The sequence below is a fragment of the Sitophilus oryzae genome, unplaced genomic scaffold, assembly GCF_002938485.1.
Source record: "Sitophilus oryzae breed Bouriz unplaced genomic scaffold, Soryzae_2.0 scaffold_1745_pilon_pilon, whole genome shotgun sequence".
Lineage (NCBI taxonomy): Eukaryota > Metazoa > Arthropoda > Insecta > Coleoptera > Curculionidae > Sitophilus > Sitophilus oryzae.
In genome coordinates, this window is record NW_022146441.1 from 1,503,481 (window position 1) to 1,530,535 (window position 27,055).

General features: G+C 32.5%; 3 protein-coding genes across 6 annotated transcripts; all 3 read right to left on the reverse strand.

Moving 5' to 3' along the window:
• Positions 1 to 228: 228 nt before the first annotated feature.
• LOC115882084 lies at positions 229 to 2,023 on the reverse strand. Its single transcript, XM_030899939.1, has 4 exons — positions 1,805 to 2,023; positions 746 to 838; positions 569 to 679; positions 229 to 498 (listed from the first exon to the last, which is right to left on the reverse strand). Exons 1-4 carry the CDS (start codon positions 1,888 to 1,890, stop codon positions 357 to 359), a joined length of 432 nt encoding a protein of 143 aa, XP_030755799.1. The 5' UTR covers positions 1,891 to 2,023; the 3' UTR covers positions 229 to 356.
• A 19-nt stretch (positions 2,024 to 2,042) lies between these two features.
• Positions 2,043 to 6,035, reverse strand: LOC115882055 (gastrula zinc finger protein XlCGF7.1-like). The gene is made up of 7 exons (XM_030899879.1): positions 5,877 to 6,035; positions 5,670 to 5,709; positions 4,867 to 5,070; positions 4,396 to 4,605; positions 3,943 to 4,158; positions 3,301 to 3,339; positions 2,043 to 2,127 (listed from the first exon to the last, which is right to left on the reverse strand). Exons 2-7 carry the CDS (start codon positions 5,702 to 5,704, stop codon positions 2,043 to 2,045), a joined length of 789 nt encoding a protein of 262 aa, XP_030755739.1. The 5' UTR covers positions 5,705 to 5,709; positions 5,877 to 6,035.
• Positions 6,036 to 7,594: 1,559 nt separating this feature from the next.
• On the reverse strand, positions 7,595 to 27,055 carry LOC115882080 (gastrula zinc finger protein XlCGF57.1-like). Of its 4 annotated transcripts, XM_030899929.1 has the most exons (11): positions 26,688 to 27,055; positions 26,481 to 26,628; positions 25,677 to 25,880; positions 25,320 to 25,416; positions 12,202 to 12,314; positions 11,742 to 11,966; positions 10,873 to 10,911; positions 9,375 to 9,698; positions 8,574 to 8,666; positions 8,397 to 8,507; positions 7,595 to 8,326 (listed from the first exon to the last, which is right to left on the reverse strand). In XM_030899929.1, exons 2-11 carry the CDS (start codon positions 26,513 to 26,515, stop codon positions 8,203 to 8,205), a joined length of 1,365 nt encoding a protein of 454 aa, XP_030755789.1. In that variant the 5' UTR covers positions 26,516 to 26,628; positions 26,688 to 27,055; the 3' UTR covers positions 7,595 to 8,202. The 4 variants fall into 4 exon arrangements, with proteins under 4 accessions (XP_030755789.1, XP_030755791.1, XP_030755790.1 ...); XM_030899930.1 differs by lacking the exon at positions 10,873 to 10,911 and having other exon boundaries at positions 7,597 to 8,326; XM_030899928.1 differs by lacking the exons at positions 10,873 to 10,911; positions 11,742 to 11,966; positions 12,202 to 12,314 and adding exons at positions 22,277 to 22,600; positions 24,755 to 24,970 and having other exon boundaries at positions 7,598 to 8,326; positions 9,375 to 9,530; positions 25,207 to 25,416.

Below are 27,055 nucleotides of genomic sequence, written 5' to 3' on the forward strand. Positions count from 1 at the left end.
TTAAAATCTGTGGTTACTGTTCTTTTAAGGCTTGAAATACGAAAAAGACGAAGAATGCATGGAGCGCCATTATGAAAAAATGAGAACATTTTGAACTAAAAGGTTTCCAGGGTTGCCAAGATATTAGCGAAATCTTGAAACTAATCTAAATCAAGATTTTTGTGAATCTAGCAAATGAAGTGAAGCGTCATAAAATAATAATAAATCTAATAAAACAATAATACAAACTTTGTTTCAGCCGAATAAATAATATATTTTTTTTTCTTTTATACACAGGAATATTTATTTTTACCGCAAAAAACGACCATTCTGTTTTACATTTGTTCAATCTGACAACTTCAAAAATCTTCAAATTTTTAAAAAATTTGAAGATTATGAATGTTTTCTTCTTCCTTGAAAAACGCGTCTTCATCTAGAAACGGGGAGTTATCGTCAGGTTCCATTTTTATAAAATCTTCCAACTTCACCCTCTTAGCGACAGATAAATTTTCGCCATTTCTGGTAACAATAAAAAATATTTAAAACACCAAATGTAGCCCATTAGTAAAAATACATTTAAAAAACATACTTAAAGTCATCTTGCAAATCTTTATGCTGAATCGGAGCGACATCATCAGGTTTTAATTTTAAAAGATCTTCTGATTTTATTTCATTAGTTGCAAAAAGACATTCATTATTTCTGGAATTAAAAAACTATACATTATTATCGCTATATTAGTAAAAATGACATTTAAAAAAATCATACCGAAACTCATCCGTAAGTGGAGCCGAATCTTCAATTTCAATTTTTAAAGTATCTAACATCACTTCATCAGTTACAGATGTACAATCAGGATTTCTAAAATAATAAAAAAAAATAAACAGCAAAATACCGTGCGATCTAAAAAAAAATGGCGTTAAATTGGCCTGGAAGTGACGATCGATAATATTTCCCTATATAATTTTATCTATAAATGATGTAAAGCAAATAAGAAAGATGTATTTTTATTGCTACAATTTATGTGCATGTTATAAGCCCACATTTTGGACTTTCAACTCAACGTTTTGCTTTTTTGCAACCAGTCATGAACTTTAGAGCTCAAACGCACTGACGGCCAGGTCACAGCGACCGTTACTTCAGAAATTATTTGGAAAAAATCGAAATAAAAATGAAACTTCTACACCCTGTATCTCCGAAACTAAGCATTTTAGGACATACATTTATTCGAACTTTTTTACTTATTTTTATCTGCAGAATATGCTGCCGAATTTTCAGGAATACAGTTCGGACCACCCTGTATACAGTTCAACATGTAGGAGTCGATTCTTGGCAAATTAAAACTCTGTGTCCATTGGTTCCACTTATAATAATAACTTCACATATCCCTGCTATGATTCGCAGACAACTGTTCAACTAACCAAAGATTTTTGTTAAAAAATTTACAACAGAATCCCACATATGTTGTCATTATAGCTGGGAGGTTATTGCTAATAATCTCTACTCTTTTTTATGAAACTGTAATGATCTATGTATAATTCTTAAACAAAAAAATACCTCAAATCAATATGATTATTCCGAAGGTGGCATTGTAAGCGGCCTTTTCTTGTATATGTTTTGTCGCAATGCAGACAAGCAAACATCTGTCGTTCTTCAGGTACCAAGTGAGTTTTCTTGTGGCTGTTAAAATTGGACTTACTTGTTGTTTGATAGCTACATGTGGAACATTTCATTAGTCATTATAGCTGGGAGGTTATTGCTAATAATCTCTACTCTTTTTATGAAACTGTAATGATCTATGTATAATTCTTAAACAAAAAAAAATACCTCAAATCAATATGATTATTCCGAAGGTGGCATTGTAAGCGTCCTTTTCTTGTATATGTTTTGTCGCAATGCAGACAAGCAAACATCTGTCGTTCTTCAGGTGCCAAGTGAGTTTTCTTGTGGCTGTTAAAATTGGACTTATATGTTGTTTGATAGCTACATGTGGAACATCTATAGACCTCTTTCTGCAATTCCTCCAACTGTCGTTCTTCCCGTGCCAAGTGAATTTTCTTTGTGCTTATAAAACTGGGGTGATATGGGTTTGGAAGCCACATTTGGAACATCTATAGATCTTTTTCTGCGATTCCTTAAATGTCTTCGCCCTAATAGTACAATTTTTAAATATTAGTCTTCTAACTCTATAAAACATACTTTTTCAAACATATATTCAATTCTATACCACAGATTATACAGATTATAATCTTTGTTTTTTCTTTATTGTTTTTCGTGGTTCCAATTTTCGGGATCGGGCACTCGTTAGGTGACTAGTTTGCGCACATAACACGCCCACTTATGGCCTCTAAAATTGTGCACAGCGCCTGACCGGCACAGTTATTAGAGAGATATCGGAAAACCGAATAGCGTCATCCAGTATTTACGCGTACCTTATCATGGTATGGTTACGATATGCACGAGTCAAATTTTAACGCAACACCCGCTAATAACGTTACCGCCTGACGTAATTTGCGGATCAATTACACCATAATTACAACAAGCGCTCTTTCTAAATAACCTCTGATAACGTTTAAAAATTGCTTACATTGGCATGTGCGGGTATTTGACAACCGGAGCTGGCCGGCGAGATCTTTTATTTTAGGTTATGTTTGAATTGTTTTGAATTATTGCTTTAGTTTTATTAGGTAATTTGACATTTAAGTAGTTGGGATTAGTTTAATTAAATAAATATAGCCCAAAATATGGATTCCGCCTCTTCCAATACTAAAGAACCTATAAAGAGTCTTAGGTTTACAGCAGATGACGACTTAGCCCTTCTAAGAGAATTTGTTGCTTGTTGCCCTAAACCCACTGGCAGACGTTGAACAATAAAGCACTGGAAATAAGCACTTTAGCCCTTTAGTTTTAAAATACCTAGTAAACAAAACAATGTCAAAGTTTGAAATTCAAAGTTAGGTTAAGTTTAAATAGCGACGCGACGCGAACAGAATTCTTTCCGATCCGATAACTATAAATGAAGAGAGTTAATACCACCTCACGTAAAAAAAAACACCTGGCCTTATTAACGTCCATGCACGCACAATTTTTGTTTTACTGAAAAGTTCCAAGCGAAAACTGTCAGAAAATCTTATCAACTAAAAATATTTAAGGAATATGCTTAGTTTCGGTATTTATTTATTTTTCTTGGGATAATTAAAATTCACGTAAAATAAAAGCTCTTTCAGCATTTGGCAACAGTGTTACATTGAAAACTCTATGTAATAAAACACCATGTATCTGCCCGCGCAAGCGTGTTACTGTCCAACCCTGTTGTCACTTACCCTCTTTCTTCTTGAGGGACTTCTCGCTCTACTAGCCTTTTAGAAGTATTAATTCTATTACGTCCCACTAGTCAACTCGCATACCCAACGTTGCCGTTCGTTGTCCCTTAATTTCGCAGTTCTGCACGAGCATAAACGATAATCGGTCGGGTATTTCTCGTGTAATCTAAACAAAAAAAACTTACCCCAGAGACTAACCAAGGCAATTAAAATACGCCTAAGGCGTATATTGATTACTATTACCAACAACTATAAGTAAATAAAAAAATAAAAACAGCTGTAAAAAAATAAAAAAATTTTGGTTTGGGTTGGGATACGATCCTGGGACCTCTCGTTCCCGAAGCGACGACTTTACCAATGGATCCACAGCTGCTCTTGCAAAATTGGCTAGAGCTAGGCGTTGCTATCCACCGCTCTTAAAACCGTTCATAAAATAAAGCGACAGCAAACGGCAACATTGTAGAAGTTTCTCAGTTCACATTTATACCCCTTGTTATAATTAAATATAAAAACACAGACAACTGTTCAACTAACAAAAGATTTTTGTTAAAAAAATTTTGAAAAGAATTGCTAATAATCTCTACTCTTTTTACACGAAAGTGTAATGATCTATGTATAATTCTTAAACAAAAATAAATTTACCTCAGATCCATATGATTATTCTGAAGGTGGCATTGTAACCATAGTTTTGTTGTATATTTGTTGTCGCAGTGCGCACAAGCAAACAACTGTCGTTCTTTCCGTGCCAAGTGAATTTTCTGATGCCTATGAAGACTGAACTGATATGGCGTTTGGAAGCCACATTTGGAACATCTATGGACCTTTTTTTGCGATTTCTTCAATGCCTTCGCCCTAATACTACAATTTTTAAACATTTCAGTCTTGTATTCTTATATCCACAAAAATATATATGATTTCTGTAGCATATGATCGAAAAAAAACGGCGTCCCGTTGGCTAGGAAATGACGATCGATGACATTTCCCATATAAATTTACATATAAAATGACAGCGATCTTCTTTTCATAGCCATCGCTGACACCGTTTTTTTTTTCGAATCATAAGGTATAATAATTCTTAAACAAAAATAAATTTACCTGGAATCACTATGATTTATATCAACGTGGCTTATCAAGCTTCGTTTTGATGTATACTTGTTGCCACAGTGCTCACAAGCAAACATTTGTCTTTCTTCCGGTGCCAAGTGAATTTTCTTGTGATTGAAAAGAGAGTACTTTACTGGCGTTTGATAAACACATATGGAACATCTATATACCTTTATCTGTGATTCCTTCAATTCGTTCCCCCTAATAAAATTTTATTTAAATATTACAGTCTTATAATTCTATGAAGCAGGCTTTTTCAAACATATAACCTCACATATATAAACCTGTTATAATACACAGATGACTGTTAAACTAACAAAATATTTCTGTTAAAAAATTTACAAAAATTAACAGGATCCCCATATACTGAAATAATGGTTTGGTTTGGGATATTATATATATTATAGCCTTATTTCCACATATAATGATCTATGTATAAATCTTAAACAAAAATAAATTTACCTGGAATTAGTATGCTTATTGTAAAGGTGGTTTTGTAAGCCTTCCTTTGTCCTATATTTGTTGGCACAGTGCTCACAAGAAAGCAGCTGTCGTTGATTCAAGTGATTTTTCTGGTGCCTGTTAAGATTGCACTTACGTAGTGTTTTGTAGCTACATGTGGTACATGTATAGACTTTTTCCTGCGATTCCTTCAATTCCTTCTCGCTAATGGAACAATTTTTAAATATTAGTCTTGTAACTATATACATATTGTTCTATATGTATATGCTTGTAACTCTATAAAACAGGGTTTTACAAACATAACTCCACATATTATTTGCCGGTTATAATTGACACACTCTTGTGTTTTATAGCTACATGTCGAACATCTATAGATCTTTTTCTGCGATTTCTTCAATCCCTTTGCCCTAATAGTACAATCTTTAAATATTAGTCTTGTAGCTCTATAAAACAGGATTTTTCAATCATATAACTTCACATCCCCTTATATCCCTGCTATAATATACTCAGCTATAATTCACAGAAATATTGCGCTAAAGAGCAAGTCAGCATGCAAATCTTTATGCTGTTTGAGAAGAAAGGAGAAGAACTATTGCGCTAACAAAAGGTTTTTGTTAAAAAAATTACAACATAATCATCGATATGTTGACATTATAGCTGGGACATTATTACAGAGCTTTATATCAAAATATAATAATAACCTTAGTTAGCACTTAGCTACTGGGAATTAATGTACCGATTATTCATAAGATTCAAAATTTCTACATAACAGAAGGATCATACCCTTGACGGATCATACTTACATTTTTAAAACTGTAACTTCATCTATATTATCCATAGTTTCTAAAAGGAAATATCAGTATAGAGGTAAAATAAATAAACCAATTTCAGTTCACTTATAAATTTCGCCCTTGAGGAATTGAAAATTTTAGGAGTAATCTTGGAGAGAACCAAATGCAGAGCAATTAATATATCACCAATTTATTTATTTTTAATGACATAGTACATACCTATGGAATAAGTAATATAGAAAATACTTAGTCTTTACATAATGTACCTTTTCTCTGGTATTTACAATTTACAACCCCAAAATCATAGAGAAATATAAAATATAAAATGTTTCTTATTTTTTACTTTTTTCAAATATTGCTCCAGTCAAATGCATAGTCAAATGATTAACCATAGATTATAAATTATAATTTCAACCTTAGACAGGAAAGAGAGGGGACGGCTAACACGCATATTCTCCCGTGATCGGTTTGTGAGCACAAAATTCGATCGGCGGCCATACTTTGGTGACAAGATTTCGAACCTTGATTTCGAAGTAACACCGAGCGAATTTTTATGTTTTTTGTGGCAACTGTTTTGTTTTAAATTTATAAACTGTATTGTTTAGTATGGTGAGATGTTCAGCGTATGGCTGCAAAGGCCGAAGCGAGAAAAAAGTGGCTGGAATTACATTACACAGGTAAAAATCGATACACAACTTTTGTTATGTAGTCATAAAATGTACATTTTTTCATTATAGCAGTAAAAATATGTAAAATGGTTTTAATATGTTTTGTACCATATCCAAACCAAACTATTTTTAATAATTCCAAGTAGTATTTTCAATATCCAGTATTATAATTAATGTTTGAAACTATAAATAATGCTACTCAGCATGGATTTCTCCAGTGGCGTAGGGAATTATAATCAGAGAAATACAATTTCTGCAATAAACATTTTTTATATATTTTACATGTAAAAAAATGTATAAAGTATTGTTATCAAATATGTAAAATAATTGTAAACTATAAAAAAAATAAAAATTCTAGTGATAAAATATCTATATGTATAGTTGTTATATAAAACTTAAATTTACCTGCCAAGATTTGCTGGGTGTGGATAAACCTGTGGTAGGCTACTTGTTACTACATATATTTTTTTAAATATTCGTTCAAAAATTTGCTAATTTAGGTGTATAATAATAGTTTCAGTGAGTAATTAATAAAAATTTCAAAATAAATAAAATAACACAAAGCTTCTAGAATTGTTTATTTTTTGGTGGAAAATTAGGATATTCTTATGATTGAAGGTAACAAATATTAAAAATTACATTATTCATTGAATCTGTACGCAAGTGTGAAGGGAATGGCTAGATTCATTATTATACCGTATGGTCGAAAAAACGAATCAGTTGGCTTGTAAATGACGATCGACGACATTCCCCATATAATTTTACATATAAAATGACAGCGATGTTCATTTCATAGCTATCGCTGACGCCGTCTTTTTTCGATGTCGTTTTGTATAGTTTTTATGTCATTTTATATGGGGAATATCATCGATCGTAATTTACAAGCCAACTGGACGTCGTTTTTTTTTTATTATACGGTATAATAATGAATCTAGTCAGTTCCCTTCACACTTACTTACGGATTCACTGAATAATGTAATTTTTAATATTCATTTGTGAAATTGTCATTTCCAAACAAACAAGACGCCGTTTTTTTCGATCATACAGTATATATGTCTATACACGTTTAAAACATATGTTATTACATTATTTTTTATTTAATTAATCATTATACAGACGTTAAGAAATAAATAATTGTCTGGATAATCAGTCCACTGTGACTGTTAAATAAATTTTGCATTATCGACTTAGATATTCTAATATTATAAAGGTGAGACTATAAAATACAAAATTGTATATGCATTACTCAAAAATGAACGATATATTAGTTAACGTTTTAATAAATATTTTGTACCGTCCAGGTACAAGCTAATTTCTGATGCTACGCCATTGGAGAATTTCGTGTGGTGACAACTTGCCTCACTTTCAGCTACCGTGTTACCCTTTGTGTTACCTGTACCCCTCTCTTTCCTTGTCTAAGATTTCAACTTTCTCCTTTTGATCATTTTTTTCTACGCACTAACCTATCTGAGTTTAGGCGATCTAGGAGGAAAAAAGAGAAAGTCTATGCCAAATCTGTGGTTGCTGTTCTTTTAAGACCTTAAATACGAAAAAGAATAATGCTTGTAGCGGCATTATGGAAAAAGCGAGAAAATTTTGAACTAGTGTTTCCAAGGTTGCCAAGATATTAGCAAAATCCTGAAACTAATTTAAATCAATATTTTTGTAAGGTTAAATTGAAATGAAGCGTTACAAAATGATGATCATTGATGATAAATCCTCGATAAATCTAATAAACTTAAAATTTATAATTCAAACTTTATTTCAGCAGAATAAATAATATACTTTCTTTTAGACAGAGGAATATTTATTTATACCGCAAAAAAACGACCATTCTGTTTTACATTTGTTCAATCCGACAACCTTTCTTCAAATTTTTAAAAAAATTGAATGTCCTTGAAAAACGCGTCTTCATCTAGAAACGGGGAGTCATCGTTAGGTTCCATTTTTATAAAATCTTCCAACTTCACCTTCTTAGCGACAGATAAATTTTCGGCATTTCTGGAAACAATAAAAAATAATTAAAACACAATATGTATCCCATTAGTAAAAATACATTTAAAAAACATACTTGAAGTCATCCTGCAAATCTTTATGCTGAATCGGAGCGACATCATCAGGTTCTAATTTTAAAAAATCTTCTGATTTTATTTCATTAGTTGCAAAAAGACATTCAGTATTTCTGGAATTAAAAAACTATACATTATTATCGTTATATTAGTAAAAATGACATTTAAAAAAATCATACCGAAACTCATCCGTAAGTGGAGCCGAATCTTCAATTTCAATTTTTAAAGTATCTAACATCACTTCATCAGTTACAGATGTACAATCAGAATTTCTAAAATAATAAAAAAAATAAACAGCAAAATACCGTTGCGATCTAAAAAAAAATGGCGTTAAATTGGCCTGGAAGTGACGATCGATAATATTTCCCTATATAATTTTATCTATGAATGATGTAAAGCAAATAAGAAAGGGCGTGTATGTATTTTTATTTCTACAATTTATGTGCATGTTATAAGTCCACATTTTAGACTTTCAACTCAACGTTTTGCTTTTTTGCAACCAGTCATGAACCTTAGAGCTCAAACGCACTGACGGCCAGGTCACAGCGACCGTTACTTCAGAAATTTAGTTTGGAAAAAATCGAAATAAAAATGAAACTTCTACACCCTGTATCTCCGAAACTAAGCATTTTAGGACATACATTTATTCGAACTTTTTTACTTATTTTTATCTGCAGAATATGCTGCCGAATTTTCCGGAATACAGTTCGGACCACCCTGTATACAGTTCAACAATATGTAGGAGTCGATTCTTGGCAAATTGAAACTCGGTTCCATTGGTTCCACTTATAATAATAACTTCACATATCCCTGCTATGATTCACAGACAACTGTTCAACTAACCAAAGATTTTTGTTAAAAAATTTACAACAGAATCCCACATATGTTGTCATTATAGCTGGGAGGTTATTGCTAATAATCTCTACTCTTTTTTATGAAACTGTAATGATCTATGTATAATTCTTAAACAAAAAAAATACCTCAAATCAATATGATTATTCCGAAGGTGGCATTGTAAGCGTCCTTTTCTTGTATATGTTTTGTCGCAATGCAGACAAACAAACATCTGTCGTTCTTCAGGTACCAAGTGAGTTTTCTTGTGGCTGTTAAAATTGGACTTACTTGTTGTTTGATAGCTACATGTGGAACATTTATAGACCTTTTTCTGCAATTCCTCCAACTGTCGATCTTCCCGTGCCAAGTGAATTTTCTTGTGCTTATAAAGACTGGGGTGATATGGCGTTTGGAAGCCACATTTGGAACATCTATAGATCTTTTTCTGCGATTCCTTAAATGTCTTCGCCCTAATAGTACAATTTTTAAATATTAGTCTTCTAACTCTATAAAACATACTTTTTCAAACATATATTCAATTCTATACCACAGATTATACAGATTATAATCTTTGTTTTTTCTTTATTGTTTTTCGTGGTTCCAATTTTCGGGATCGGGCACTCGTTAGGTGACTAGTTTGCGCACATAACACGCCCACTTATGGCCTCTAAAATTGTGCACAGCGCCTGACCGGCACAGTTATTAGAGAGATATCGGAAAACCGAATAGCGTCATCCAGTATTTACGCGTACCTTATCATGGTATGGTTACGATATGCACGAGTCAAATTTTAACGCAACACCCGCTAATAACGTTACCGCCTGACGTAATTTGCGGATCAATTACACCATAATTACAACAAGCGCTCTTTCTAAATAACCTCTGATAACGTTTAAAAATTGCTTACATTGGCATGTGCGGGTATTTGACAACCGGAGCTGGCCGGCGAGATCTTTTATTTTAGGTTATGTTTGAATTGTTTTGAATTATTGCTTTAGTTTTATTAGGTAATTTGACATTTAAGTAGTTGGGATTAGTTTTAATTAAATAAATATAGCCCAAAATATGGATTCCGCCTCTTCCAATACTAAAGAACCTATAAAGAGTCTTAGGTTTACAGCAGATGACGACTTAGCCCTTCTAAGAGAATTTGTTGCTTGTTGCCCTAAACCCACTGGCAGACGTTGAACAATAAAGCACTGGAAATAAGCACTTTAGCCCTTTTAGTTTTAAAATACCTAGTAAACAAAACAATGTCAAAGTTTGAAATTCAAAGTTAGGTTAAGTTTAAATAGCGACGCGACGCGAACAGAATTCTTCCGATCCGATAACTATAAATGAAGAGAGTTAATACCACCTCACGTAAAAAAACACCTGGCCTTATTAACGTCCATGCACGCACAATTTTTGTTTTACTGAAAAGTTCCAAGCGAAAAACTGTCAGAAAATCTTATCAACTAAAAATATTTAAGGAATATGCTTAGTTTTCGGTATTTATTTATTTTTCTTGGGATAATTAAAATTCACGTAAAATAAAAGCTCTTTCAGCATTTGGCAACAGTGTTACATTGAAAACTCTATGTAATAAAACACCATGTATCTGCCCGCGCAAGCGTGTTACTGTCCAACCCTGTTGTCACTTACCCTCTTTCTTCTTGAGGGACTTCTCGCTCTACTAGCCTTCTAGAAAAAAAAATTACACTAAATCACCACAATACACCAAAACACTTTTACTTTTACACTGTCACTTTAGTTAGTTTATAATCATCTGCTGATGATGCTAACATGGTTAGCGAAACGCGCGTCCAGTGTAAAAGTAAAAAGTGTTTTGGTGTATTGTGGTTTTTTAGTGCAATTTTATTTTGCTGTGTAACACCAAAGGTTCCAACCCTCAACTGTAGCCTTCTAGAAGTATTAATTCTATTACATCCCACTAGTCAACTCGCATACCCAACGTTGCCGTTCGTTGTCCCTTAATTTCGCAGTTCTGCACGAGCATAAACGATAATCGGTCGGGTATTTCTCGTGTAATCTAAACAAAAAAAACTTACCCCAGAGACTAACCAAGGCAATTAAAATACGCCTAAGGCGTATATTGATTACTATTACCAACAACTATAAGTAAATAAAAAAATAAAAACAGCTGTAAAAAAATAAAGAAAAAAGAATTTTGGTTTGGGTTGGGATACGATCCTGGGACCTCTCGTTCCCGAAGCGACGACTTTACCAATGGATCCACAGCTGCTCTTGCAAAATTGGCTATAGCTAGGCGTTGCTATCCACCGCTCTTAAAACCGTTCATAAAATAAAGCGACAGCAAACGGCAACATTCTAGAAGTTTCTCAGTTCACATTTATACCCCTTGTTATAATTAAATATAAAAACACAGACAACTGTTCAACTAACAAAAGATTTTTGTTAAAAAAATTACAACAGAATTGCTAATAATCTCTACTCTTTTTACACGAAAGTGTAATGATCTATGTATAATTCTTAAACAAAAATAAATTTACCTCAGATCCATATGATTATTCTGAAGGTGGTATTGTAACCATACTTTTGTTGTATATTTGTTGTCGCAGTGCGCACAAGCAAACAACTGTCGTTCTTTCCGTGCCAAGTGAATTTTCTGGTGCCTATCAAGATTGAACTGATATGGCGTTTGGAAGCCACATTTGGAACATCTATGGACCTTTTTCTGCGATTTCTTCAATGCCTTCGCTACTAAGTTCCTAATACTACAATTTTTAAACATTTCAGTCTTGTATTCTTATATCCACAAAAATATATATGATTTCTGTAGCATATGATCGAAAAAAAACGGCGTCCCGTTGGCTAGGAAATGACGATCGATGACATTTCCCATATAAATTTACATATAAAATGACAGCAATCTTCTTTTCACAGCCATCGCTGACACCGTTTTTTTTCGAATCATAAGGTATAATAATTCTTAAACAAAAATAAATTTACCTGGAATCACTATGATTTACATCAACGTGGCTTATCAAGCTTCGTTTTGATGTATACTTGTTGCCACAGTGCTCACAAGCAAACATTTGTCTTTCTTCCGGTGCCAAGTGAATTTTCTTGTGGCTGTTAAAATTGGACTTATCTGTTGTTTGATAGCTACATGTGGAACATCTATATACCTTTATCTGCGATTCCTTCAATTCGTTCCCCCTAATAAAATTTTATTTAAATATTACAGTCTTATAATTCTATGAAGCAGGCTTTTTCAAACATAACCTCACATATATAAACCTGTTATGTTATATAAACCACATATATAAACCACAGATTGTTAAACTAACAAAATATTTCTGTTAAAAAATTTACAAAAATTAACAGGATCCCCATATACTGAAATAATGGTTTGGTTTGGGATATTATATATATTATAGCCTTATTTCCACATATTGTGATCTATGTATAAATCTTAAACAAAAATAAATTTACCTGGAATTAGTATGCTTATTGTAAAGGTGGTTTTGTAAGCCTTCCTTTGTCCTATATTTGTTGGCACAGTGCTCACAAGAAAGCAGCTGTCGTTGATTCAAGTGATTTTTCTGGTGCCTGTTAAGATTGCTTAACGTAGTGTTTTTGTAGCTACATGTGGTACATGTATAGACTTTTTCTGCGATTCCTTCAATTCCTTCTTGCTAATGGAACAATTTTTTAAATATTAGTCTTGTAACTATATACATATTGTTCTATATGTATATGCTTGTAACTCTATAAACAGGGTTTTACAAACATAACTCCACATATTATATGCCGGTTATAATTGACAGACTCTTGTGTTTATAGCTACATGTGGAACATCTATAGATCTTTTTCATGATTTCTTCAATCCCTTTGCCCTAATAGTACAATCTTTAAATATTAGTCTTGTAGCTCTATAAAACAGGATTTTTCAATCATATAACTTCACATCCCCTTATATCCCTGCTATAATATACTCAGCTATAATTCACAGAAATATTGCACTAAAGAAAGTCAGCATGCAAATCTTTATGCTGTTTGAGAAGAAAGGAGAAGAACTATTGCGCTAACAAAGGTTTTTGTTAAAAAATTACAACATAATCGTCCGATATGTTGACATTATAGCTGGGACATTATTACAGAGCTTTTATATCAAAAATATAATAATAACGTTAGTTAGCACTTAGCTACTGGGAATTAATGTACCGATTATTCATAAGATTCAAAATTTCTACATAACAGAAGGATCATACCCTTTGGACGGATCATACTTACATTTTAAAACTGTAACTTCATCTATATTATCCATAGTTTCTAAAAGGAAATTATCAGTATAGAGGTAAAATAAATAAACCAATTTCAGTTCACTTATAAATTTCTGCCCTTGAGGAATTGAAAATTTTAGGAGTAATCTTGGAGAGAACCAAATGCAGAGCAATTAATATATCACCAATTTATTTATTTTTAATGACATAGTACATACCTATGGAATAAGTAATATAGAAACTACTTAGTCTTTACATAATGTACCTTTTCTCTGGTATTTACAATTTACAACCCCAAAATCATAGAGAAATATAAAATGTTTCTTATTTTTTCTTTTTTCAAATATTGCTCCAGTCAATGACTAAAGAATATAAGGACATGTAACGCCCCTGTACGGGCTGTAGTAGAATTTGTGACGTTAGACGCCATTCGTTTGATGCCAAACAGTGAGTCATCATCCAGTCACCAGCGACAATTTTAGCGATTTTTAATAGTTTGTTGTGTGTAGTGAACTTTGTATAAACTTTGTTACAATGGTGAATTGTGTAGCTTTCTGGGCGTAAAAGCCACAGCGAGAAGAAAGAGCCAGGAGTTACGTTTCACAGGTAAATAACAGTACACTCCAACCTTTTAGCGTTTTCTTATTGAATTCGATAATTATTCTTCAACTTCAATTAACATCTATATGTACTTGATATGTGCTATACGTCGATACTAGTTTTGTACCTTTTGTTAACATTTTAATACGTTTTTTTCGTAATTAATTAGGATGATACACCATAGGCGGAGTCAAAACAATTATCAAAAAATATAAATATTGCTTCAAACAGCTAGGTTAAGAAAAATATGTGCCACGGCACTGTTTGATGCCAGCGTCACAATTTGCTGTCCGGTGTTATTTGTCCTTGGATTCTTTAGTCATTGGCTCCAGTCAAATGATTAACCATAGATTATAAATTATAATTTCAACCTTAGACAAGGAAAGAGAGGGGACGGCTAACATGCATATTCTCCCGTGATCGGTTTGTGAGCACAAAATTCGATCGGCGGCCATACTTTGGTGACAAGATTTCGAAGTAACACCGAGCGAATTTTTATGTTTTTTGTGACAACTGTTTTGTTTTAAATTTATAAACTGTATTGTTTAGTATGGTGAGATGTTCAGCGTATGGCTGCAAAGGCCGAAGCGAGAATAAAGTGGCTGGAATTACATTTCACAGGTAAAAATCGATAAACAACTTTTGTTATGTAGTCATAAAATGTACATTTTTTCATTACAGCAGTAAAAATATGTAAAATGCTTTTAATATGTTTTGTACCATATCCAAACCAAACTATTTTTAATAATTCCAAGTAGTATTTTCAATATCCTGTATTATAATTAATGTTTGAAACTATAAATAATGCTACTCAGCATGGATTTCTCCAGTGGCGTAGGGAATTATAATCAGAGAAATACAATTTCTGCAATAAACATTTTTTTATATATTTTACATGTAAAAAAATGTATAAAGTATTGTTATCAAATATGTAAAATAATTTTAAACTATAAAAAAATTAAAAATTCTAGTGATAAAATATCTATATGTATAGTTGTTATATAAAACTTAAATTTACCTGCCAAGATTTGCTGGGGGTGGACAAACTTGTGGTGGGCTACTTGTTACTACATATATTTTTTTAAATATTCGTTCAAAAAATTTGCTAATTTAGGTGTATAATAATAGTTTCAGTGAGTAATTAATAAAATTTCAAAATAAATAAAATAACACAAAGCTTCTAGAATTGTTTATTTTTTGGTGGAAAATTAGGATATTCTTATGATTGAAGGTAACTGTAGAATATACAATGTTAAATCTACATATTGTTACTACAAGTAATACTGTATCTATAAGGTTTGATAGTCGTAGTTTAGATAGTTACGGTGTCTACTTGTGTTAATAGTCGAGAGTGTCGAGAATAAGAAGTTGACAGTTAAGTTTGTAAAGAAAACCCTTTTTGTTTCTTTTATAAGTTCTGTATTTAAAGTATTGTTTTGATTAACAATAAACTTTACCTTTATTGTTACTTTGATTCACGTCCAACAACAGGTTATTGGCCCAGTCAAGCCAGTGAAAGTACAATAAAAGAGTAATAAGTGTGAAAGAAAAACAGGGTTAGAAAAGTCAACGCGGTGTTCAAGTTCAAAAATAAAAATGGAGAATCAAGGACAGATTGTAACAACATTAAAGTTAAATGGAGAAAATTTAAACCATGGAAGTTCCAGACGGCAGTTATCCTAAAAGGAAAAGGTCTCTATGACATAGTTACAGGAGAAAAAGTAAAGCCAGAAACGGAAAGCGAAAATGGGTTAAAGACGATGCAGAGCTCAAGAAATTATTGTTACACGAATAGAACAAGGTCCATTGACTCATTTATTGACTTGTGAAACATCGAAAGAAATGTGGACAAAACTCAGATCAGTTTACGATAAGGAATCAGTCGTAAGTATCCACTTGATGCAACAAAAGTTTTTTATGTTAAATTGTAGTCCAGACGATACAATATCGACATTTATATCTAAACTTGAAGATATAAGAAATAAGTTAAAACAAGCTGGAGAAAACTTATCAGAAAAAATGATGATTACAAAAATTCTAATGTCATTACCTGAAAGATATAGGCATTTCTGTTCAGCTTGGGAGTCAGTTCCCACTGAGAAGCAGTCACTTGATGAACTAACCTCAAGATTATTAATTGAAGAGGAGAGATGGAAGACAACAGAGCCAACAACCGCTTTAGCAAGTCTTCAGATAAAATGCAGAGAGCCCACACGGAAGGTGCAACAAAAAACAGTTTCAAAGGAATGTGTTATGTATGTCACAAACCAGGGCATATAGCAAGAAACTGTACGAAAGAAAAGAGAGAGATCAAGAAATAAAGAAATGCACATACTGCAAAAGGTAGGCCATCTACAGTCTGAATGTTGGCACAGAAAAATAGAGAGAGACAAGACAAAAAGCAAGAGGAAAAGGTCGAAACAAATGCGTTTCATAGGAACACAAAGAAGATGTTAAATGATTATGATTGGTGCATGGATACAGGAGCAACAGAACACATGTGTAGAAACAAAGACATGTTTGAAGACATGAAAATAACTGAAGTAAATAGAAAAGTTAAGTTAGGTGATGGAAATCTTTTAAGAAGTCAAAGGTATAGGGACAGTTAGAGTATATGCAGATAATGGAGACGAGATTATACCAACAGTATTGTCAAACGCGGCTGCAATGTTCCCAATCTAAAGGTGAATTTATTTTCAGTTGGTTGTGTTTTTTAAAGGGTTCACTATGGTATCAAATAGCGACAGATGTGAACTAAAAGATAAAAATGGAAAAGTAAGAGCGATAGCTGAAAGATCAAGTAAGCTATATAAGATGAAGTTTTCAAGAGTAAGCTATGAATGTGTAGCAGAAAGCTCTAATGAGAAAAAGCAAGACATTGTAACTTGGCATAACAGGTTGGCACATCAACACATAAATCATATAAGAGACGTTCTAAGAAGAAGTAACATTAAATATGAAGATAATGAAGCAGAGTTTGTATGTGAGCGATGTCTAGAAGGAAAGCAGCATAAGTTTCCATACCAAGGAAGTGATTCACGAGCGTCAAAGGTCCTAGAACTTGTACATGCTGATGTTTGTGGCCCCATGGAGACAGAATCACTTGGTGGTGCTCGCTACTTCCTACTACTAAAAGATGACTACTCTTCTTACCGCCATGTATACTTCATGAAGAACAAGTCTGAAGTAAGAAAAAACATTGAAAAGTTTATATTAAAAGCTGAAAACGAAACGGATAACAAACTGAAGGTCCTCAGAACCGACAATGGTCTTGAATTCACAAACAGAGAAGTCCAAGAAATGTTAGATAAAAGAGGCATTAAACATCAAAGGTCAGTGGTATATACTCCTCAACAGAATGGCAGAGCTGAGCGAGATATGAGAACTCTTGTAGAAGCAGCTAGAAGTATGTTAAATGGAATGAACAAGAAATTTTGGGCAGAAGCTGTGAACAATGCTGTTTACACCATAAACAGAACCGGAAAAAGTCATGTGAGTAACAAGTCACCTTATGAAGTTTGGTATCAAAAAGATGTCAGTCTAAACCAGTTCAAGGTTTTTGGTTCAAGAGTGTCAGTACATGTTCCAAAAGAACAGCGATTGAAATGGGATTCAAAGAACAAGATTGGAATTCTAATGGGTTACAGTGACACTACAAAAGGCTATAGAATTTACTTTGAAGATTCAAATAAAGTAGAAATATATCGTGATGTTGTATTTTTACCAGAGAAAACAGACCAAAAACAAATAGAAGTTACAGAACAAGTTAACAGTAGTTTTCAAAGCGAAAATGAAGAAGATACAGAAGAACCAGAAAGTGAAAAAGAGCAAGAAGAAAGACATGACAGGTACAACCTACGCCAAAACAGACAAAGACCATCCAGGCTTGATGATTATGATGTTCAATGGGAAGCCAGTTTCCTAAGTGTATATGAAGAGGATGAACCAACTACATATGAGATGGCAGTCACATCAAATGAAAAGGACAAATGGAAAGAAGCAATCCAAGAAGAAATTAAAGCACTGGAAGACAACGAAACATGGACATGCAATGAGAAACCTTATGAAAACAGAGTTGTTGAGTGTAAGTGGGTGTTCAAAAGAAAAAGAAATGAAAGTGGTAGTGTAGTGAAACACAAAGCTCGTCTAGTAGCTAAAGGCTTTCAACAGACTGGTATGTTATTTAATGACTTTTATAGTCCAGTAGCTAAGTTGCCATCCATAAGAATTTTCTTAGCAATTTGTAATTATCTTAAAATTGAAGTATGTCAGTTAGACATATGTAGTGCGTTTTTAAATGGTACTATTTCTGAAGATGTTTATATATCATTACCAAAAGGTTTTAAACAAAAAGAAGGCACAATTTGCAAACTAAGAAAATCCTTATACGGCTTAAAAAGTTCACCAAAAAGCTGGTATAATAAATTTCATAATTTAATGTTATCCTTAAAGTTTAAAAGATCTGAAAATGAATATTGTTTTTATGTAAAAATTTCAGAAACTGACAAATTGTACATTTTAATATATGTGGATGATGTATTACTAGCAGGAACAGATAAGAGTAAAGTTGAAAAAGTTAAGAATGCTTTAAAAGAAAATTTTAAATTAAAAGATTTAGGTTTAGTAAGTCACTTTTTAGGCATGATAATTAAACAAGATATAATTAAAGGTGAAACAATAATAAGTCAAACAAAATATGTAGAAAATATATTGCAAAAATATAACATGTTAGAATGTAAATCAGTAACAACACCAATGGATGTAAATTTCAAGCATGATATTTTAAAAAGAGATTTTTCAGAGAGTCCTGAAATCGAGAATAGATGCAGAATACTGATAGGTTTGCTTATGTACTTAATGCTATGTACTAGACCAGATTTATGTATAACAGTTAGCATTTTAAGTAGATATCAGTCTTGTGCTTCTATAGATCTATGGCAGTCATTAAAGAGAATATTAAGATATTTAAAAGGTACCAAAAATTTATGTTTAAACTTTAAAGTTCCAAATGAAGATATAAACATGTTAACGGGATATGTTGATTCTGATTGGGCAGGTGACAGAGTTGACAGAAAATCTACATCTGGGTATGTATTTAAATTGTTGAATTGTTCAGTATCTTGGTGCTCACGAAAACAATGTACAGTAGCCCTGTCAACTACCGAAGCAGAATACATTGCTCTGAGTTTAGGTGTAAGTGAAGCATGTTGGATTAGATATTTTGTACATGATTTCAAATTAGATAACGATTTTATTTGTGTAAAAATCTTTGCAGATAATCAGTCCGCTATAAAAGTTTCTAAAAATCCCGAGTTTCATAAGAGACTAAAACATGTAGATATAAAGTTTCATTTTGTAAGAGATAAAATTAATAATGGTGTAGTAACAGTTAATTATTTAAGTACTGATAACCAGATAGCAGATATGTTTACAAAACCATTAAGTTTATATATGTTTAATAAGTTTAGAAACCAATTAGGCCTAGAGATTTACCATTGAGGGGGTGTGTAGAATATACAATGTTAAATCTACATATTGTTACTACAAGTAATACTGTATCTATAAGGTTTGATAGTCGTAGTTTAGATAGTTACGGTGTCTACTTGTGTTAATAGTCGAGAGTGTCGAGAATAAGAAGTTGACAGTTAAGTTTGTAAAGAAAACCCTTTTTGTTTCTTTTATAAGTTCTGTATTTAAAGTATTGTTTATTAACAATAAACTTTTACCTTTTATTGTTACTTTGATTCACGTCCAACAACAGTAACAAATATTAAAAATTACATTATTCATTGAATCCGTACGCAAGTGTGAAGGGGAATGGCTAGATTCATTATTATACCGTATGGTCGAAAAAAAACGACGTCCAGTTGGCTTGTAAATGACGATCGACGACATTCCCCATATAATTTTACATATAAAATGACAGCGATGTTCATTTCATAGCTATCGCTGACGCCGTCTTTTTTCGATGTCGTTTTGTATAGTTTTTATGTCATTTTATATGTAGAATTATATAGGGGAATATCATCGATCGTAATTTACAAGCCAACTGACGTCGTTTTTTTGATTATACGGTATAATAATGAATCTAGTCAGTTCCCTTCACACTTACTTTTACGGATTCACTGAATAATGTAATTTTTTAATATTCATTTGTGAAATTGTCATTTCCAAACAAACAAGACGCCGTTTTTTCGATCATACAGTATATATGTCTATACACGTTTAAAACATATGTTATTACATTATTTTTTATTTAATTAATCATTATACAGACGTTAAGAAATAAATAATTGTCTTGATAATCAGTCCACTGTGACTGTTAAATAAATTTTGCATTATCGACTTAGATATTCTAATATTATAAAGGTGAGACTATAAAATACAAAATTGTATATGCTTTACTCAAAAATGAACGATATATTAGTTAACGTTTTAATAAATATTTTGTACCGTCTAGGTACAAGCTAATTTCTGATGCTACGCCATTGGAGAATTTCGTGTGGTGACAACTTGCCTCACTTTCAGCTGCCGTGTTACCCTTGTGTTACCTGTACCCTCTCTTTCCTTGTCTAAGATTTCAACTTTCTCCTTTTGATCATTTTTTTCTACGCACTAACCTATCTGAGTTTAGGCGATCTAGGAGGAAAAAAGAGAAAGTCTATGCCAAATCTGTGGTTGCTGTTCTTTTAAGACCTTAAATACGAAAAAGAATAATGCTTGTAGCGGCATTATGGAAAAAGCGAGAAAATTTTGAACTAAAGTGTTTCCAAGGTTGCCAAGATATTAGCAAAATCCTGAAACTAATTTAAATCAATATTTTTGTAAGGTTAAATTGAAATGAAGCGTTACAAAATGATGATCATTGATGATAAATCCTCGATAAATCTAATAAACTTAAAATTTATAATTCAAACTTTATTTCAGCAGAATAAATAATATACTTTCTTTTAGACAGAGGAATATTTATTTATACCGCAAAAAACGACCATTCTGTTTTACATTTGTTCAATCCGACAACCTTTCTTCAATTTTTAAAAAAATTGAATGTCCTTGAAAAACGCGTCTTCATCTAGAAACGGGGAGTCATCGTCAGGTTCCATTTTTATAAAATTTTCCAACTTCACCTTCTTAGCGACAGATAAATTTTCGGCATTTCTGGAAACAATAAAAAATAATTAAAACACAATATGTATCACATTAGTAAAAATACATTTAAAAAACATACTTGAAGTCATCCTGCAAGTCTTTATGCTGAATCAGAGCAACATCATCAGGTTCTAATTTTAAAAGATCTTCTGATTTTATTTCATTAGTTGCAAAAAGACATTCAGTATTTCTGGAATTAAAAAACTATACATTATTATCGTTATATTAGTAAAAATGACATTTAAAAAAATCATACCGAAACTCATCCGTAAGTGGAGCCGAATCTTCAATTTCAATTTTTAAAGTATCTAACATCACTTCATCAGTTACAGATGTACAATCAGGATTTCTAAAATAATAAAAAAAAATAAACAGCAAAATACCGTGCGATCTAAAAAAAAATGGCGTTAAATTGGCCTAGAAGTGACGATCGATAATATCTCCCTATATAATTTTATCTATAAATGATGTAAAGCAAATAAGAAAGATGTATTTTTATTGCTACAATTTATGTGCATGTTATAAGCCCACATTTTAGACTTTCAACTCAACGTTTTGCTTTTTTGCAACCAGTCATGAACTTTAGAGCTCAAACGCACTGACGGCCAGGTCACAGCGACCGTTACTTCAGAAATTATTTGGAAAAAATCGAAATAAAAATGAAACTTCTACACCCTGTATCTCCGAAACTAAGCATTTTAGGACATACATTTATTCGAACTTTTTTACTTATTTTTATCTGCAGAATATGCTGCCGAATTTTCAGGAATACAGTTCGGACCATCCTGTATACAGTTCAACAACATGTAGGAGTCGATTCTTGGCAAATTGAAACTCTGTGTCCATTGGTCCCACTTATAATAATAACTTCACATATCCCTGCTATGATTCACAGAAAACTGTCCAATTAACCAAAGATTTTTGTTAAAAAAATTACAACAGAATCCCACATATGTTGTCATTATAGCTGGGAGGTTATTGCTAATAATTTCTACTCTTTTTTATGAAACTGTAATGATCTATGTATAATTCTTAAACAAAAAAAATACCTCAAATCAATATGATTATTCCGAAGGTGGCATTGTAAGCGTCCTTTTCTTGTATATGTTTTGTCGCAATGCAGACAAGCAAACATCTGTCGTTCTTCAGGTGCCAAGTGAGTTTTCTTGTGGCTGTTAAAATTGGACTTACTTGTTGTTTGATAGCTACATGTGGAACATTTATAGACCTTTTTCTGCAATTCCTCCAACTGTCGATCTTCCCGTGCCAAGTGAATTTTCTTGTGCCTATGAAGATTGGGGTGATATGGCGTTTGGAAGCCACATTTGGAACATCTATAGATCTTTTTCTGCGATTCCTTAAATGTCTTCGCCCTAATAGTACAATTTTTAAATATTAGTCTTCTAACTCTATAAAACATACTTTTTCAAACATATATTCAATTCTATACCACAGATTATACAGATTATAATCTTTGTTTTTTCTTTATTGTTTTTCGTGGTTCCTATTTTCGGGATCGGGCACTAGTTAGGTGACTAGTTTGCGCACATAGCACGCCCACTTATGGCCTCTAAAATTGTGCACAGCGCCTGACCGGCACAGTTATTAGAGAGATATCGGAAAACCGAATAGCGTCATCCAGTATTTACGCGTACCTTATCATGGTTATGATATGCGCAAGTCAATTTTTAACGCAACACCCGCTAATAACGTTACCGCCTGACGTAATTTGCGGATCAATTACACCAAGCGCTCTTTCTAAATAACCTCTGATAACGTTTAAAAATTGCTTAAATGGGCATGTGCGGGTATTTGACAACCGGAGCCGGCCGGCGAGATCTTTTATTTTAGGTTATGTTTGAATTGTTTTGAATTATTGCTTTTAGTTTTATTAGGTAATTTGATATTTAAGTAGTTGGGATTAGTTTTAATTAAATAAATATAGCCCAAAATATGGATTCCGCCTCTTCCAATACTAAAGAACCTATAAAGAGTCTTAGGTTTACAGCAGATGACGACTTAGCCCTTCTAAGAGAATTTGTTGCTTGTTGCCCTAAACCCACTGGCAGACGTTGAACAATAAAGCACTGGAAATAAGCACTTTAGCTCTTTAGTTTTAAAATACCTAGTAAACAAAACAATGTCAAAGTTTTAAATTCAAAGTTAGGTTAAGTTTAAATAGCGGACGCGACGCGAACAGAATTCTTTCCGATCCGATAACTATAAATGAAGAGAGTTAATACCACCTCACGTAAAGAAAATAACACCTGGCCTTATTAACGTCCATGCACGCTATTCGGTTTAGCGATATCTCTCTATTACGCTGTTTATTGTTATTTTACGCGAGTTTATTTTTGCGCACAGGAAATTTGACTCGTTTGCACATCGTCATAAAAAAACAATTTTCGTACCACGAATTAGGGACAAGATTTTTATCTCTATACTTATAGGATACCTAATCTGTGTTTATACAAACTTATTACATAATATTAATATATCAGTCTTAAAAAAAATATTATATTATTAAATTATAATTATTAAGCATCGATGTCTACGAACATCGATGTTTCGCGTCGATGTCTCATCACTATGGAGAGGCGTCGGAGCAGTGTTGCCACTTTGAGAAGCACAGCATTCTTAATTTTTGTTTTACTGAAAAGTTCCAAGCGAAAACTGTCAGAAAATCTTATCAACTAAAAATATTTAAGGAATATGCTTAGTTTTGGTATTTATTTTTTTTTTTCTTGGGATAATTAAAATTCACGTAAAATAAAAGCTCTTTCAGCATTTGGCAACAGTGTTACATTGAAAACTCTATGTAATAAAACACCATGTATCTGCCCGCGCAAGCGTGTTACTGTCCAACCCTGTTGTCACTTACTCTCTTTCTTCTTGAGGGACTTCTCGCTCTACTAGCCTTTTAGAAGTATTAATTCTATTACGTCCCACTAGTCAACTCGCATACCCAACGTTGCCGTTCGTTGTCCCTTAATTTCGCAGTTCTGCACGAGCATAAACGTTAATCGGTCGGGTATTTCTCGTGTAATCTAAACAAAAAAAACTTACCCCAGAGACTAACCAAGGCAATTAAAATACGTCTAAAGCGTATATTGATTGCTATTACCAACAACTATAAGTAAATAAAAAAATAAAAACAGCTGTAAAAAAATAAAAGAATTTTGGTTTGGGTTGGGATACGATCCTAGGACCTCTCGTTCCCGAAGCGACGACTTTACCAATGGATCCACAGTTGCTCTTGCAAAATTGGCTATAGCTAAGCTAGGCGTTGCTATCCACCGCTCTTAAAACCGTTCATAAAATAAAGCGACAGCAAACGGCAACATTCTAGAAGTTTCTCAGTTCACATTTATACCCCTTGTTATAATTAAATATAAAAACACAGACAACTGTTCAACTAACAAAAGATTTTTGTTAAAAAAATTACAACAGAATTGCTAATAATCTCTACTCTTTTTACACGGAAGTGTAATGATCTATGTATAATTCTTAAACAAAAATAAATTTACCTCAGATCAATATGATTATTCTCAAGGTGGCATCGTAACCATAGTTTTGTTGTATATTTGTTGTCGCAGTGCGCACAAGCAAACAACTGTCGTTTTTCCCGTGCCAAGTGAATTTTCTGGTGCCTATGAAGACTGGCCTGATATGGCGTTTGGAAGCCACATTTGGAACATCTATGGATCTTTTTCTGCGATTTCTTCAATGCCTTCGCCCTAATACTACAATTTTTAAACATTTCAGTCTTGTATTCTTATATCCACAAAAATATATATGATCTCTGTACCATATGATCGAAAAAAAACGGCGTTCCGTTGGCTAGGAAATGACGATCAATGACATTTCCCATATAAATTTACATATAAAATGACAGCGATCTTCTTTTCATAGCCATCGCTGACGCCGTTTTTTTTTTGAATCATAAGGTATAATAATTCTTAAACAAAAATAAATTTACCTGGAATCACTATGATTTATATCAAGGTGGCTTATTAAGCTTCGTTTTGATGTATACTTGTTGCCACAGTGCTCACAAGCAAACATTTGTCTTTCTTCCGGTGCCAAGTGAATTTTCTTGTGATTGAAAAGATAGTACTTTACTGGCGTTTGATAAACACATATGGAACATCTATATACCTTTATCTGCGATTCCTTCAATTCGTTCCCCCTAATAAAATTTCATTTAAATATTACAGTCTTATAATTCTATAAAGCAGGCTTTTTCAAACATATAACCTCACATATATGTTATAAGTTATAATACACAGATGATTGTTAAACTAACAAAATATTTGTTAAAAAATTTACAAAAATTAACAGGATCCCCAAATATTGAAATAATGGTTTGGTTTGGGAGATTATATATATTATAGCCTTATTTCCACGTATAATGATCTATGTATAATCCTTAAACAAAAATAAATTTACCTGGAATTAGTATGCTTATTGTAAAGGTGGTTTTGTAAGCCTTCCTTTGACCTATATTTGTTGGCACAGTGCTCACAAGAAAGCAGCTGTCGTTCATTCAAGTGATTTTTCTGGTGCCTGTTAAGATTGTGCTTACGTAGTGTTTTGTAGTTACATGTGGTACATGTATAGACTTTTTTCTGCGATTCCTTCAATTCCTTCTCGCTAATGGAACAATTTTTAAATATTAGTCTTGTAACTATATACATATTGTTCTATATGTATATGCTTGTAACTCTATAAAACAGGGTTTTACAAACATAACTCCACATATTATATGCCGGTTATAATTAACAGACTCTTGCGTTTTATAGCTACATGTGGAACATCTATAGATCTTTTTCTGCGATTTCTTCAATCCCTTTGCCCTAATAGTACAATCTTTAAATATTAGTCTTGTAGCTCTATAAAACAGGATTTTTCAATCATATAACTTCACATCCCCTTATATCCCTGCTACAATATACTCAGCTATAATTCACAGAAATATTGCGCTAAAGAGCAAGTCAGCATGCAAATCTTTATACTGTTTGAGAAAAAAGGAGAAGAACTATTGCGCTAACAAAAGGTTTTTGTTAAAAAAATTACAACATAATCATCGATATGTTGACATTATAGCTGGGACGTTATTACAGAGCTTTATATCAAAATATAATAATAACCTTAGTTAGCACTTAGCTACTGGGAATTAATGTACCGATTATTCATAAGATTCTAAATTTCTACATAACAGAAGGATCATACCCCTCGACGGATCATACTTACATTTTTAAAACTGTAACTTCATCTATATTATCCATAGTTTCTAAAAGGAAATATCAGTATAGAGGCAAAATAAATTAACCAATTTCAGTTCACTTATAAATTTCGCCCTTGAGGAATTGAAAATTTTAGGAGTAATCTTGGAGAGAACCTAATGCAGAGCAATTAATATATCACCAATTTATTTATTTTTAATGACACAGTACACACCTATGGAATAAGTATATAGAAACTACTTAGTCTTTACATAATGTACCTTTTCTCTGGTATTTACAATTTACAACCCCAAAATCATAGAGAAATATAAAATGTTTCTTATTTTTTACTTTTTTCAAATATTGCTCCAGTCAAATGATTAACCATAGATTATAAATTATAATTTCAATTTTCTCCTTTTGATCATTTTTTTCTACGCACTAACCTATCTGAGTTTAGGCGATCTAGGTGGAAAAAAGAGAAAGTCTATGCCAAATCTGTGGTTGCTGTTCTTTTAAGACCTTAAATACGAAAAAGAATAATGCTTGTAGCGGCATTATGGAAAAAGCGAGAAAATTTTGAACTAAAGTGTTTCCAAGGTT

Excerpts from the sequence above, each read along its gene's own strand:
- LOC115882080 (XM_030899928.1), bottom strand. The coding sequence starts at position 26,515 with ATGGATAATATAGATGAAGTTACAGTTTTAAAAAT. Across the intron at positions 25,881-26,480 it reads GAAGTTACAGTTTTAAAAAT|CGAGAAGGAATTGAAGGAAT; the intron begins GTAAGTATGATC and ends TTGTTCCATTAG. Across the intron at positions 22,601-24,754 it reads AATAATCATATTGATCTGAG|GGCGAAGACATTTAAGGAAT; the intron begins GTAAATTTATTT and ends TTGTACTATTAG.
- LOC115882084 (XM_030899939.1), bottom strand. The coding sequence starts at position 1,890 with ATGTTTGCTTGTCTGCATTGCGACAAAACATATACAAGAAAAGGACGC. Across the intron at positions 680-745 it reads CCACTTACGGATGAGTTTCG|AAATAATGAATGTCTTTTTG; the intron begins GTATGATTTTTT and ends TTTTAATTCCAG. Across the intron at positions 499-568 it reads GATTTGCAAGATGACTTTAA|AAATGGCGAAAATTTATCTG; the intron begins GTATGTTTTTTA and ends TATTGTTACCAG.
- LOC115882055 (XM_030899879.1), bottom strand. The coding sequence starts at position 5,704 with ATGGATAATATAGATGAAGTTACAGTTTTAAAAAT. Across the intron at positions 5,071-5,669 it reads GAAGTTACAGTTTTAAAAAT|CGAGAAGGAATTGAAGGAAT; the intron begins GTAAGTATGATC and ends TTGTTCCATTAG. Across the intron at positions 2,128-3,300 it reads GTCCCTCAAGAAGAAAGAGG|GGCGAAGACATTTAAGGAAT; the intron begins GTAAGTGACAAC and ends TTGTACTATTAG.